The sequence below is a fragment of the Gobio gobio genome, assembly GCF_949357685.1.
Source record: "Gobio gobio genome assembly, chromosome: 3".
NCBI classification, from domain to species: Eukaryota; Metazoa; Chordata; class Actinopteri; order Cypriniformes; family Gobionidae; genus Gobio; species Gobio gobio.
In genome coordinates, this window is record NC_137099.1 from 1236836 (window position 1) to 1253786 (window position 16951).

The following is a 16951-nucleotide window of genomic DNA, read 5'->3' on the forward strand; positions in this document are numbered from 1 at the left end:
TTACCAACAGGACACACTTTACCATCAGCACACACTTTACCATCAGCACACACTTTACCATCAGCACACACTTGACCATCAGCACACACTTGACCATCAGCACACACTTGACCATCAGGACACACTTGACCATCAGCACACACTTTACCATCAGGACACACTTTACCAACAGCACACACTTTACCATCAGGACACACTTTACCATCAGGACACACTTTACCATCAGCACACACTTTACCATCAGCACACACTTTACCATCAGGACACACTTTACCATCAGGACACACTTTACCATCAGGACACACTTTACCATCAGGACACACTTGACCATCAGCACACACTTGACCATCAGCACACACTTGACCATCAGGACACACTTGACCATCAGCACACACTTTACCATCAGGACACACTTTACCAACAGCACACACTTTACCATCAGGACACACTTTACCATCAGGACACACTTTACCATCAGCACACACTTGACCATCAGGACACACTTTACCATCAGGACACACTTGACCATCAGGACACACTTTACCATCAGCACACACTTGACCATCAGCACACACTTTACCATCAGCACACACTTTACCATCAGGACACACTTGACCATCAGCACACACTTGACCATCAGCACACACTTTACCATCAGCACACACTTGACCATCAGCACACACTTTACCATCAGGACACACTTTACCATCAGCACACACTTTACCATCAGGACACACTTGACCATCAGGACACACTTTACCATCAGGACACACTTTACCATCAGCACACACTTTACCATCAGGACACACTTGACCATCAGCACACACTTTACCATCAGGACACACTTGACCATCAGCACACACTTTACCATCAGGACACACTTGACCATCAGGACACACTTTACCAACAGGACACACTTTACCAACAGCACACACTTTACCATCAGCACACACTTGACCATCAGCACACACTTGACCATCAGGACACACTTGACCATCAGGACACACTTTACCATCAGGACACACTTTACCATCAGGACACACTTTACCATCAGGACACACTTGACCATCAGCACACACTTTACCATCAGGACACACTTGACCATCAGCACACACTTTACCATCAGGACACACTTGACCATCAGCACACACTTTACCATCAGGACACACTTTACCATCAGCACACACTTGACCATCAGGACACACTTGACCATCAGCACACACTTTACCATCAGCACACACTTTACCATCAGCACACACTTTACCATCAGGACACACTTGACCATCAGGACACACTTGACCATCAGCACACACTTTACCATCAGGACACACTTGACCATCAGCACACACTTTACCATCAGAACACACTTGACCATCAGCACACACTTTACCATCAGCACACACTTTACCATCAGGACACACTTTACCATCAGCACACACTTTACCATCAGGACACACTTTACCATCAGCACACACTTTACCATCAGGACACACTTGACCATCAGCACACACTTTACCATCAGCACACACTTTACCATCAGGACACACTTTACCATCAGCACACACTTTACCATCAGGACACACTTTACCATCAGCACACACTTTACCATCAGGACACACTTGACCATCAGGACACACTTTACCATCAGCACACACTTTACCATCAGCACACACTTTACCATCAGCACACACTTTACCATCAGGACACACTTGACCATCAGCACACACTTGACCATCAGGACACACACTTGACCATCAGCACACACTTTACCATCAGCACACACTTTACCATCAGGACACACTTGACCATCAGCACACACTTTACCATCAGCACACACTTTACCATCAGGACACACTTGACCATCAGGACACACTTGACCATCAGCACACACTTGACCATCAGCACACACTTTACCATCAGCACACACTTTACCATCAGGACACACTTGACCATCAGGACACACTTGACCATCAGCACACACTTTACCATCAGGACACACTTGACCATCAGGACACACTTTACCATCAGGACACACTTTACCATCAGGACACACTTTACCATCAGCACACACTTGACCATCAGGACACACTTTACCATCAGGACACACTTGACCATCAGGACACACTTTACCATCAGGACACACTTGACCATCAGGACACACTTGACCATCAGGACACACTTTACCATCAGCACACACTTGACCATCAGGACACACTTTACCATCAGCACACACTTGACCATCAGGACACACTTTACCATCAGGACACACTTGACCATCAGGACACACTTTACCATCAGGACACACTTGACCATCAGGACACACTTGACCATCAGGACACACTTTACCATCAGCACACACTTGACCATCAGGACACACTTTACCATCAGCACACACTTTACCATCAGGACACACTTTACCATCAGGACACACTTGACCATCAGGACACACTTGACCATCAGGACACACTTTACCATCAGGACACACTTGACCATCAGCACACACTTTACCATCAGGACACACTTGACCATCAGCACACACTTTACCATCAGGACACACTTTACCATCAGCACACACTTGACCATCAGGACACACTTTACCATCAGGACACACTTTACCATCAGGACACACTTGACCATCAGCACACACTTTACCATCAGCACACACTTTACCATCAGGACACACTTGACCATCAGGACACACTTTACCATCAGGACACACTTGACCATCAGCACACACTTTACCATCAGGACACACTTGACCATCAGCACACACTTTACCATCAGGACACACTTGACCATCAGCACACACTTTACCATCAGGACACACTTGACCATCAGCACACACTTTACCATCAGCACACACTTTACCATCAGCACACACTTTACCATCAGGACACACTTGACCATCAGGACACACTTGACCATCAGCACACACTTTACCATCAGGACACACTTTACCATCAGGACACACTTTACCATCAGGACACACTTTACCATCAGGACACACTTGACCATCAGGACACACTTGACCATCAGGACACACTTGACCATCAGGACACACTTGACCATCAGGACACACTTTACCATCAGGACACATGAGTGAACGCATTGACTACAATCACCCACCAATAAGCAATTCATTAGATACAATAGTTAATAAAAAGTTGTGTTGTTCGTGTGTAGTTTAAAGTTTAGCGTGAGTGTGCTATAAACAGGCTCTCTCTCTCTTCCAGAGGTGGACAGTAACGAAGTACATTTACTTAAGTGCACTTTTTGAGTATCTGTACTTTACTGAAGTATTATTTAGGGAAGCTTTTTCTTTAACTTCACTACATTTAAAGACAAATATCGTACTTTTCACTCCACTACATTTCCATCAAGGTCCTCGAAGTCGAAAGTCGTTTCTGTAGCAGCTTTGCAAGTCAGTGGATGATTTTTCTTCTTTAAAAGTTTTTTTTTTTTTGCAGACAGCCTATCAGTAATCACTTTTGTAGGGTCATAATTTCCCAACATTTTTTGAACACTGATCAGTTTATAGCAAAATGGAAGACGGTTCCTCGGCACAGTGTGTGCACCCATGGCCATATTAGAAAGTATGTTTCAGTTTTCTGAAAAGATTAAAGATTATCTTCGCTGGCAAAAAAAATTCTGCACGTAAACAGACCAATACACACAAAATGTCAATTTTCATTTTGGAAAGTAATTCACGTAAACAAAGTTGATTATGTCTTAAGTGAACGTAAACAGTTGGGGGAATATCGGATGTGTATCAGTGTGTAGGATTTGTGCATTCTGCCTTAAAGTGACAGCAGCTTTGTAACTTTTATACAAGTATTTAAATTAGTTTAAGATAGTCGTATGCTAGCATGTCGAATGGAGCATCACTGACTGGGTTAAACCACCATGATGGCTATAGCGTGCATTCATACAACAAGTATGTTGCAAGTCCTGTGACTCTATCGATGGTTTTAAGTCTATGTTAAAGATATATTTATTTTCCGTTGCTTTCAACTGTCCTTAGTTATATGTGGTTGAATGATTTGTGTGTATGGATGTCTGTTTATACTACTGAACTGTGGAATCTGTAAAGCACTTTGGTCAACTTGTGTTGTTTTAAATGTGCTGTATAAGTACATTTTTGATTGATTGATTGAACAATGCAACAATAATAAAATAATGCATTGACATAAAAAAAAAGTACTTCTGTCCTTTTACTTAAAGGGTTAGTTCACCCAAAACTGTAGATTGTGTCATTAATGACTGAGCCTCATGTGGTTGGACACCCGTCAGACCTCCGTTCATCTTCAGACACAAATGAAGATATTTTAGTGTAAATCTGATGCTCTGAAAGGCCTCCATTGGCTCAACTTTACACTCTCAAGACCCTTAAAAGACACTAAAGACTAAAGTTACAAAGTCCATCTCACTACAGCGGCTCTACAATAACTTTATGAAGACGAGAATAGTTTCTGTGCGCAAAAAAACCCTAAATAACGACTTATATAGTGATGACGATTTCAAAACACGGCATCATGAAGCTTCGAAGCGTTATGAATCAGCGAGTCGATTCAGCGGTTCAGAGCGTTATAAATCAGTGAGTCGATTCAGCGGTTCAGAGCGTTATAAATCAGTGAGTCGATTCAGTGGTTCAGAGCGTTATGAATCAGTGAGTCGATTCAGCGGTTCAGAGCGTTATGAATCAGTGAGTCGATTCAGCGGTTCGGAGCGTTATGAATCAGTGAGTCGATTTAGCGGTTTGAATCGCCAAATTTCAGCAGTTTGACACGCGATCCGAATCATGATTCGACTCACTGATTCATAACGCTTCGAAGCTTCATGATGCCTTGTTTTGAAATCGTCATCACTATATAAGTCGTTATTTAGGGTTTTTTTGCGCACAAACTATTCTCGTCTTCATAAAGTTATTGTAGAGCCGCTGTAGTGAGATGGACTTTGTAACTTTAGTCTTTAGTGTCTTTTAAGGGTCTTGAGAGTGTAAAGTTGAGCCAATGGAGGCCTTTCAGAGCATCAGCTTTACACTAAAATATCTTCATTTGTGTCTGAAGATGAACGGAGGTCTGACGGGTGTCCAACCACATGAGGCTCAGTCATTAATGACACAATTTACAGTTTTGGCTGAACTAACCCTTTAAGTAAAAATAGTTTTTTTGTAATATTTGACCAGTAGTACTTTTACTTGAGTAATGGAGTTGTGTACTTTGTCCACCTCTGCTCTCTTCCTATATTTAGTGCACTCATGATTTCAGTAGTTTCAGTAGTTGACCAGCGACTGAGAGTGAACAACACACAGTCCTGCATTAGAGCCATCGCCCGCCCCATACCTCCATCTGCGCCCGCGCCTCCTTCAGCTGCTGTGACAGGTGGTGCTTCTCCTGCAGGAGCTCCGCCTCCGCTTTGGGCAGGGTGGTGTTGTGCGCTTGAAGCAGCGTTACGGTCTCTCTCCGCAGATCCTTCAGCCGCCGCTCAGATGATGAAGATGATGATTTGAGCGGCGAGATCTCAGACTCACACTCATTCAACAGAGCCTGTGGATGAGCACAGACTGCTCAGAACTACTGACGCACACATGATTCTACACGGCCCATTCAGATACCCATAAACAAGATGTTTATTTGGTATTTAACGGGCTAAATTGGCTTTTGGCTAATGAAAACAAGTCCGCAATCTGAAATTAACAGGAAATTGTTTTGGATTGCAGAATATGCAGTTGACTTTAATTTCACCTTTAAACCTTTTAATTTCCAATTCAAAGATGTTACTTAAATCAGCATTTGTTTTTAAATTCAGTGTAAAGAAAAAAAAAGTCTTTACCAGTGAAATTCAATAAAACCAAAGTATATAATTGTTCCAAAATGTTCAATCAAATAATGTTTAGTGCAACGAAAAAAAACTAAGATGCTACAGCAGGTGCTTTTTAAATCAAATTAAGTTGATGTCATTTTAAGGTAAAATAAAAGGTAACACTTTAGAATAATGGACATTAGTTAACATTAGTTAATGTATTAACTAACATTGAGCAGTACATTTGTTACTGTATTTGTTCATCTTTGTTAACGTTAGTTAATATAAATCCAGCTGCTCATGTTAGTTCACAGAGCATTAACTAATGTTAACAAGATTTTAATAATGCATTTGTAAATGTTGAAACTAATATTAACAGAGATTAATAAACACTTTATAAGTGCAGTTCATTATTAGTTCATGTTCGTTAACTAATGTTAACTAATGACCATTATTCTAAAGTGTTACCAAATATAAATGATCATCCTATAGGCTACAGAACTGATAGTATTTCATTTCTAAAGTGCAGCATGTTCTTCTTTAGGCTACAAAAAGAAGTATTTCGGCTTTGTCACAAGTTAGTCTGTTTCGTTCTCATCCGATCCAACACGTGAGAAGCTGAGCTGAACAAACGCTCACGATCTACACTTGTGCTGAGCTCGCGCAACTTCAGCTCGCGCAACTCGGGCGCACTTCCAGATAAATCGGCAGAAAAATACAAGAAAACCAAAAAAAAAAAGAGGTTACCGATCGCACACTAGAAGCAAAAACCGTCCGGTTCCGGTTTTTGGCCGGTCAACCGGTGCATCCCTAACAACAACAACACCATTTCAGAACAAAGGCATCACTCACAATATAGTGTGCGTTCAGACGCTCGGCGGCTTCAGTGCGACGAGCGATCTGTTGCTCTTGCATCTGCACCACAGCGGCCGTCTGAGGAGATCTGAGCAGAGCCTTGAGATCCTCCAGCGCACGGGTCTTGTGCTGACGCTCCTCAGACACCAACGCTTCGTGTTTGGCTAAACCGTCCTCCAGGAGCCTTAGAACGTCCTCCAATTTCTGAAGAACACACAAAATAAGACCCCTCAGCTCCAGAATGGAAAACTACAGTCACATCAGTATGGAGTGCCACAAGGCTCAGTGCTAGGACCGTTGCATTTATCTACAACACAGATCGTTTCAAAGCAGCCCCGAGAAAATCGTTATTTGTGAATTTTCTGTAGTTAAAGGGTTAGTTCACCCAAAAATGTAGATTGTGTCATTAATGACTGAGCCTCATGTGGTTGGACACCCGTCAGACCTCCGTTCATCTTCAGACACAAATGAAGATATTTTAGTGTAAATCTGATGCTCTGAAAGGCCTCCATTGGCTCAACTTTACACTCTCAAGACCCTTAAAAGACACTAAAGACTAAAGTTACAAAGTCCATCTCACTACAGCGGCTCTACAATAACTTTATGAAGACCAGAATAGTTTCTGTGCGCAAAAAAACCCTAAATAACGACTTACATAGAGATGACGATTACAAAACACGGCATCATGAAGCTTCGAAGCGTTATGAATCAGTGAGTCGATTCAGCGGTTTGAAGCGTTATGAATCAGTGAGTCGATTCAGCGGTTTGAAGCGTTATGAATCAGTGAGTCGATTCAGCGGTTTGAAGCGTTATGAATCAGTGAGTCGATTCAGCGGTTTGAATCGCCAAATTTCAGCAGTTTGGCGGTTTGACACACAATCCGAATCATGATTCGACTCACTGATTCATAACGCTTCGAAGCTTCATGAGGCCGTGTTTTGAAATCGTCATCACTATATAAGTCGTTATTTAGGGTTTTTTTGCGCACAGAAACTATTCTCGTCTTCATAAAGTTATTGTAGAGCCGCTGTGGTGAGATGGACTTTGTAACTTTAGTCTTTAGTGTCTTTTAAGGGTCTTGAGAGTGTAAAGTTGAGCCAATGGAGGCCTTTCAGAGCATCAGATTTACACTAAAATATCTTCATTTGTGTCTGAAGATGAACGGAGGTCTGACGGGTGTCCAACCACATGAGGCTCAGTCATTAATGACACAATCTACAGTTTTGGGTGAATTAACCCTTTAACCCTCTCGAGTTGGCGGTCGCGCCGGCTTTTTTTCTTATCACAGAGTGTCTACAGATATGAACAAGTTAAATTTAAGACTTTTTAAGATCTTTTTAATACCACCTTGTGTATTTCCATCACAGGTTTGGTCTGAAATTTCACATATTATATTACATGCGTATATGTAATAATTAATGCATTTAATGCAAAAAGAAAACACAAAATCCCCCTGAGACCCAAGCATAGCATTTTGTTAACTGTAGTGGATATTATGTTTTAGCGATTTTAGCTCGCCGGCGTGATTGGCTTGCTTTTTTTCTCATCAAGAGACTCAAATAACTTCGTTTTTTATCATTCAGGCAAGTGTTATACATCATTATAATCTGTTAAGTTTCTATTTTGTTTTGTGTGTACAGTCACAATAAAAACAAAATGTTTTGCTTTTTGCAAAATAAAGAAAACACATGTGCGATCTGCAGCCACTCTCTCAAAGACGTTCATTCAGATAGTCTTCAGAAAAGGAACTCTAGCTTAGTCAATACATGAGACATATGTCTAAAGAAACGCTGAAATGTCAGGATTTAAATACTGTAAACTAAATCGAAAACAAATATGCTGGGTTTATGTAATCTGTTCGAAAAGAGAGTGAGCCACTTAATTATCCTGTAATGTGACCACGCCCACGGAGCAGTGTTAATTTTGACAGTAAATTTTGATTTAGTTTTAGTCAGTCTTTTGACTAAAATGCCATTTAGTTTTAGTCATATTTTAGTCACCTGAATTGTTTTTAGTTTTAGTTGACTAAATATCATAAGATTTTAGTCGACTGAATCTACTGTAGATTTAGTCTCCTAAAATCTAATGAGTGGAGTTAAATTGTAATATATTAAGCATTTAAGCATCACATAACCGATTAATTGAACGTCTAATTGAGCTGACATTTTGACATCATTTTGTTTTAAGAATTAAAAATACACGAAACAGACATATATAAATTTTTAATCATATTAAATACATAAAAACATCTATATAGTTTTTATAACTTTGTATTTCTGTTTTAGTCAGTAGGCCATATCAGGTTAAGCTAAAGCTTCAAATAAGTATTTATTTATTTTTTATTTCAGTTAACATTTATATAATTTCAAGTAATGAACTTTTTTAATGGTTTTAGTGAACTATTATAACCCTGATGCTTTATTGAATATGTGTCTAATACTGGTCTATCCTCCTGACTATGAATTAAATGGGAATTAAATTAAATACAGTTTATTGTGTAGCCAAAAACGAATATATAATGCGTGACTTTTAATTACAAACAAGCTGGAAATACACCAGGACTCTTATTTTGAAATGTCTGCCTTACAGTTGCAGGAGCTCATTCAAGTTCAGGAGATCAAATATGCATTGATACAACCGTCTAAAACATATTACTATATAAACATCGTAAAGTAAACAGTCATTATTCATCAGCATTAGTTCATAAACAAGCTACACTTCAGCTACATCTTTTTGAGAAGCGTTGAGGAATAATTAACCTCATGAAAAGCTGTTCATGTTCTGTTCAGATGGATTCAGGGCTGATTGTAAGGTAGGCCAAGTTTATTCTGTTAGCATCTGTGAATATTAAACGCAAAAAGACATTAAAATATGAATCCTGCTGCAATATTAAATGTCATACAGGCAAGACTGTTTAGACAAGATTTATTTGGGCTGTTTTGGACAGATTATAACGTGTTTATTGTAAAAGAGCCTAGTATCACATCAATAAAGCTTTTATTCGCAAATGTCTGCTCCGATGCTATAAATATAGTACCAGTCAAACAAATTTTTATTCATATTGATGTTTAAATATTATAGCCTAATGGTATTTTTAAAATTGAATATCAAAGTTTGTTTTATCGAGTTTTGTTTTGTAGAAAGTGAATTGCTTTCTTTAAAGTGAATTTCGTTTTGTATAAATTGTATCTTAATTTTAATTATTTAGTTTTTTTAGCATGAGACTACTTTCAAAAACATAAATTAGTCTTGTTTCTAGTCTAAATGTTTAAACATTCTTAAAATCAAGATGCATTTATTAGATAAGTACAATATATATGTCCTGTTGCTGTCTGTCACATAGGCCTACCTGAAGCTCATTCATTATGCAGCTCATTATGCGGGCTATTATGTTTTTTTGTCCTCTTAGATGTGATTCCAGCATTATTCATTATATATCACGCCTCCTCGCATATGGTCTGTGAAGATTTTTTTTTTTTTTAAATCAGTGTATTGTTTTATGTAAATGAGCAGGCTCAATGATTCTCACATCAGTGTGAAGCAAAAACTCTAGGTAGATACACCCATTAGTCAAAAGTCTTGTGGACACATGTCTATTGTGTGTTTTGAGGCCTTCATTTTAAAATTTGGTTTTCTCAAAAATACAAGCATGTACATACATGTTGCTCACATATTATGGTAGCCCAGTTTGTGCTGAATACAGTGTAATTACACATTAATGTGTTTATAAGCAACTGAAAAATGCACAAATGTCAGAGCATGTCAAAACTTCTAAAGGGCCCCAAAAGAGCGTGATCATACCTGCAGGTACTGCTGACGTCTTTCCAACAGATGCGACAGTCTCTGTTCCCAGACCTGCTGGAAGTCGTCCTGAAGTGCCGCCCGTGATGGAGCCTGAGCCATGAGGACGAGCAGGTCCTGTAGTCGAGACTCCTCGAACGCGGACACGTCGCGCTGAACCTCCGTCTCGAAGTGCGTCTTGCAGCGCTGCGCCAGTCTCCTGTACGCCTCCTACAACGGGTTTTCCTTCCGTTAGGCCAAACATCCACTGACCAGATGTTCAAATGCATGGTTCCTACACTATTTTTCCTACACCATACTTTTCCAGACTCAAATTTCCAGACTTCCCTAAAGATTTTTCCGACCATATTTAACTTCTGATCAATTGTTTTAAAATTCAACTGCTAACAAGTATGCTACATTTTAAAGATTTAGTATTGGTGTTTTTGCCTTTTATTAGGATAGGAAAGTAGCTAGCCAGGAAGTAAGGTGGGAGAGCGAGGGGCGGGATTGGGAAAAGTCCATGAGGCAGGACTCGAACTCGGGTCTCCCGGAGCACAACAGCACTACATGGCGACGCACTTACCCACAATGCTATTGGTGTAAGTATGTTACACTCTGAGTCAAAACCTCTATGTGGGCTATCATGTTAAATTTGTAAATTTGAAAATTGTAGCTACTGTTGCTTGTACAAGTCAATTTAACACCAAACCCAGTCAAGTTCAAAGCACAGCATTTTATTAAAACTGCAATGCTAAATCAGTGCAATGTTATTCATATTTGTAATTTTGTACATTTAAATAACTGTAAACCCCTGCAGAAACTGAAGGGACGTTCATGTACAATTAACCAGAAAATTAGAAATTAGAGCTAAAGTAAATTGACAATGCTTAATTGGCTGTTAGGTACAGCATACTTGTGAAGACTGTTTAACCAAAAGGCTAATTATAAATAAAATATTTAGAAATCCTATATTAAAATATTGCCTTTTGTGATCTTAAATCAAAATCAGTCACAATTTTTTTAAAGGGTTATTGATTTACCCCAAAATGAAATTTCTATCATCATTTACTTACCCTCATGTCATTCTAAACTAAAATGACTTTTGTTAATCTTGGACACATGAAGATATTTAAAGGATTAGTTCACCTCAAAATGAAATGTCCTAATCATTTACTCACCTCAACGCCATCCAAAACGCCATCTCAAAAACTTTATTTATTTTTCACTGAAGAAAGTAAGGCATGGATATCCTGGATGGCATTGAGGCGAGTAAATGATTAGGACATTTTCATTTTGGGGTGAACTAGTCCTTTAATAAAGGGACTGAAATCTCTCAGATTTAAAAAAATATATATTTTAATTTAATTTGTGTTAATCTAATAATCACTGCAGACCTAAACTCCAGCAGATCAAGTGTAAAAACGATCGGCAGCGCTGGCAGACTGATCCAAACGCCATGAAAAAAAAAAACAGATTGTATATATTATATATTTATTATATACATTTAGAAATTATTAATTTTATATTTAGAAAATGAAATCGGGACAATAGTCTGGAAATACATATTTTTCCATACTTTTCCAGACCTGGAAATTACTCAAATCAAATTCCATACTTTTCCGAACCCCGTAGGAACCCTGCAAATGTCTCTGCTAACTCTTACCGCAATATTGACTAGCACGTTGTTCAGCGCAGTTGTTTTTTTGGTGTGTGTCGCGTAGACGTTTCTCTGAGCCACAGGAATGAACCGCACCAGCTGATAGATCACGGCCCATTCTTCACGGTTCACCTCGGATAAAGCGTCAGTGGGGCGATCGATGACCAGCTGGAGCTTCGCAAAGGCCGCCTTCACATGGAGAAAAACCTCACGTCAGACTCGAGTAGATCACAGGTAAACCAAAGGCTTCAGACATCAGCTTTACCTGCAGCTTCTCATCAGACGCATCCACCGCAGAACTCAGTCCAAGCACAGATCTGCACATCTGTGTGTTACTCTGATCAGACACACTGGCATTCACCTCAGTGAGAGACTGAAACACACACACACACACACTCGGCTTTAACAACAAGATACGGTTAAAAGGGATAGTCATGGCAAAAATGTACTCCAAGTTCTTCCAAACCCACAAGACTCTGAAACCTGAGGTGAGGGTGAGTGAGCGAGCGAGAGAGAGAGTGTGTGAGAGAGAGAGTGTGAGAGAGAGTGAGAGAGTGTGTGTGTGTGAGTGAGTGAGTGTGTGTGTGTGAGTGAGAGAGAGAGAGAGAGAGAGAGAGAGAGAGAGTGTGAGTGTGTTCTCAACACTACTCTATAGATACTCAAGATTAACACCAGACTGGCAGAAACTGTGTGTGTGTGTGTGTGTGTGTGTGTGTGTGTGTGTGTGTGTGTGTGTGTGTGTGTGTGTGTGTGTGTGTGTGTGTGATGACCCTTTAATATAAGGAGATCCAACAAAAAGCTGTTTAATTTGAGTCTAAATGAGGCGTTTATTTCACACATAAACACACAGTGCATCACTTAAGAAAACACAAACTAGAGAGCGTCACACACAAGCGCAAAACATTCAGAAGTCATTAAAAACGTCTTATTTGGGTTTCAAATATAAACCAAAGGCGTATGAGTTTGGAAGGAGGGAGAATAAATGACAGAATAAGTGTAGATTATGAATGAGACACACACCTGACTCAGAGAATGCACCTCCGACTCCAGCAGGATCTTCTGCTTCTCCAGCTGCTCTGCCTTCGCCTCGATGTGTGTGAGCTGTGGAGGAGAGGCAGGGTTAACGTCAGACACACACACACACACACACACACACACACACACACACACACACACACACACACACACACACACACACACACACACACACACACACACACACACACACACACACACACACACACACACACACACACACACACACACACACACACACACACACACACACACACACACACACACACACACACACACACACACACACACACACACACACACACACACACACACACACACACACACACACACACACACACACACACACACACACACACACACACACACGTCCCTCAAGTCGGGTTTACGTTTGAGGCCCTTGTGCTCAGATAGACCCCAAACATTTACAGAGCGACTGCATAAGGAAATATACATTTTTTACATGGAAAACTATATCTCATTTTTTTTTATTTACTTCTCAACTATACATTTATGCTGTGTTTTTGTGGGTATTTGGTAGTTTTTTACCTATTTACTGCACAATTACTTAACTATGTCATAAATTGGCTCATTTTATGAAAAAGAGAGAGAGAGAGAGAGAGAGAGAGAGAGAGAGAGAGAGAGAGAGAGAGAGAGAGAGAGAGAGAGAGAGAGAGAGAGAGAGAGAGAGAGAGAGAGAGAGAGAGAGAGAGAGAGAGAGATGAGCAATGAGTGCAATGAGCACATTATCCACTAGAGGTCCAGAGGGAAGTTATGCAGAAGTTAAGCTGCCTTTCATCTTTCTTTTATTTGCTCTTTTCTCTCTCTTTCTCATGATTGTTCCATTTGTGCTCTAGTATTTGTCCTTCATTTATGTATGGAATTTTTTCAGATTTATGCCAGTTTTGTTGATTTTATTTGCCAGTTTTTATAAAAATGCTCTCTGTTGCAGTCACACACATGTGTGTGTTTGTGTGTGTGTGAGACAGAAAGTTTGTTCCACTTTACCCTTTTCCACCAAGGCAGTGCTAGAGCTAGTCCAGAGCCAGAGCTAGTCCCAGTTCATAGTTGGTTCGACTGAGGAGCTTCTAAGAACCGGCTGCTTTTCCACATGAGAGCCACAACAGAGCCAGTCTTACGTCACTGTATCCGTCTCATCTCTCTCAGCAACGCTAGCGAGGCAGCGGCAGTGTTGCCAAGTATGTGGTTTTGCCGCGGGCTGTTTTTTCATGTCCGCGGGATAAAGCGACCCCAATAATGTGATATTTAGCCCCGGGAATGCGAATTTTAGTGCCAAAAAACACATATTTTACCCCCAAATGTGATTTTTACTGGGGAATCCCCCCCTGGAACGCGATTGGGCTTGTTTTGAGTAGCAATTGGGCGGATTTGTTGTGAAAACCTGGCAACCCTGGGCAGCGGAAACACAAACACACCTGTTGTGCGTTTCCCAAAACCATAGTTGCTAACTAAGTTAGCAACTTTGATGGTTGCAATGCAATTTCCCATTGTCAACGACCTAAGTTGCTAACAGGTTAGCAACTATGGTTTTGGGAAACGCACACCAGGCTTGTTCGAGACGCATCGGCGCTGCGCAGACCGATCCACATATGATATAAAAAAACCGCATGAGTGAATCAAAAGCATAAGGAGTCGTGTGCTCTCGCTGGACTGGTTATCATACGGCGATCGGTCTCCGCTGCGAACAAGCCTTCCATCAACAATGCAAACGTTGCGTTACTATTGATTCACATGGCTTTACGATCCTACATCGGCATTAAAACACAGCGCAAACACAGCGAATCCAACGCATTCATGTAGTTCGCCGTAATTTGTATAGACGGAGATTACAAACGAGCAGCAGCTGTTAGCTCCATTAGCTGCTATTTCAACAATGGCGGATCTCCAGTGTGTGTTGGTCTTGTTGACTCCGCCCCCAGCGCCTGACGGAATCGGCTCTTACTTCTAGCCCTGTTCTAGCCCAGCAATGTTTTGGTGCTACTTAAGAACCACTTCTCCTGGCTCGGAGCTGGAGCTTTGGGTGTGGAAACACAAAGAACCGATTTGAAACTAGGCTCTGGCTCCGATCTAGTTCTAGCTCTGCTTTGGTGGAAAAGGGGTATTTGGGAACACTTTTTAAAAATGGAGGGAAAGTCCAGTGGGGTCAGCTGGAGCCCGAGGGCCGATCAAGGGTTCAGAGGTCACCTTCTCCAGCTCTCGCCTGAGCTGATCCGTCTCTCGTGTGGCGTCTCCTAAAGCCTCCAGGAGCTGCTGAGCGTGAGTCTTCTGGTTCTCCAGCTGATGGCTCACTCCGCTGAGAGACTGCAGATCCTCCATCTGCCGCTTCCTCTACAGGAACAACACATCGCTTTAGGAAACACTGCTGGACAAGGCCTGTCGCGATAGCCAATCAATCAATTAAATCGCACAAGAGAAGAAAAAAAATGAGCTTGATCATTTTTCCGGCCGCGATCATTTCCACAGGGTATCTGTAGGTTTCACCAAATCAAATTTAAGACCTTTTTAACCCATAAGAACCCAGACCAATTTATCCAATGAGGATCAATACACATTTATGATTATTATCAGGGTTGAACACAGTTGTGTAAAACATTTTTTAGGATTCTTTGATGCATAGAAAGTTCTAAAGAGCAGCATTTATCTGAAATAGAAAGTAAAAAATAAGGTTTTTGAAGGATTATGTGACTCTAAAGTCTGGAGTAATGATGCTGAAAATTCAGCTTTGAATCACAGAAATAAATAGCATATTCAAATATAAAAAAAAAGTTAATACATGCAGCCTTGGTGAGCAGAAGAGACTTCTTTAAATACCATTCTCAAACTTTTGACCGGTAGAGTGAGTGTGTGTGTGTGTGCGTGTGTCTGCATGTATGTGTATTATATATATATATAATTTTTTGTGAGATCAAAATTACTGATTTTGTGGTGGTGGTCATTATCAGAAATTTGCATGTTTTTGTTGTTGTTGTTTTTTTCATAATTAGGATGCCACATTTACCATATCATTATGTCAGATGCACAATAGTCACACATGGCAATGAAACAAACAAAATGCATGAATCGTGTTTGACAATAGGACAAATAAATACAACTTAAATATCCAGATGCAAACAGTGCTTTAGTTTAGTTAGGCTACTGTTTGTTTTCCCCGTTGTTGTTGTTTGATTAATATGAACGACACAGACAGGAGTGTGTGTAGGCTCGGCTATATTGGGTTGCTTTCACTTTAAGACCTACAGTAATGAGCACATTCGGTTCACTCGCTTTTTTAGTGCTATCAGGAATATCAATTGTATTTGGTCATTATGCGAGATGGCAGGTGAGAAAGATTCGCCTTCGCTTTCACGATCGCCTGAACTGGAAGAACTGGAGAACTGAAGCTGAAGAATAAAATCTGTTTGATGTGTCTGTGGTACAATCCAAAAGAGACTCGCGCCAATAACATGAAAGCTGATTGGCTGCAATATAAGATGCATGCTGGTCTCATTTGTAGTTGTAAAACAGCGAACTATAGTTGGACTAACGAAAGAACGAACTACAACACACACACACACACACACACACTAAAGTGCTGCCGGAGCATTTCAATGAGCATTAGAGGAAGCGTTACATGGACGGAGGAAAATTAACAGCTGTTTAAAATTATTTCAGACCTAGAACTCAATACTTCAGCGAATTTAAGACTTTTTAAGGCCTAAAATTTAGATTTTGAAATTTAAAAGACATTTAAGACTTTAAGATCCCGCGGGTACCGTTTCCAGTGTCCGTTTTTATATCCATTTTTGTAGAGCGTTACAT

General features: G+C 40.5%; 1 protein-coding gene across 1 annotated transcript in view; it reads right to left on the reverse strand.

The window, feature by feature from the left end:
• cenpe (centromere protein E) overlaps positions 1–16951 on the reverse strand; it is a 132607-nt gene that overhangs the window by 15642 nt on the left and 100014 nt on the right. The window contains exons 44-50 of the mRNA XM_079811915.1: positions 15338–15481; positions 13118–13198; positions 12363–12470; positions 12104–12286; positions 10459–10668; positions 6655–6861; positions 5343–5546 (exon numbers count right to left, since the gene is read on the reverse strand). Coding sequence (XP_079668041.1) covers positions 5343–5546; positions 6655–6861; positions 10459–10668; positions 12104–12286; positions 12363–12470; positions 13118–13198; positions 15338–15481 — 1137 coding nt within the window. The remainder of the gene's footprint in view (positions 1–5342; positions 5547–6654; positions 6862–10458; positions 10669–12103; positions 12287–12362; positions 12471–13117; positions 13199–15337; positions 15482–16951) is intronic.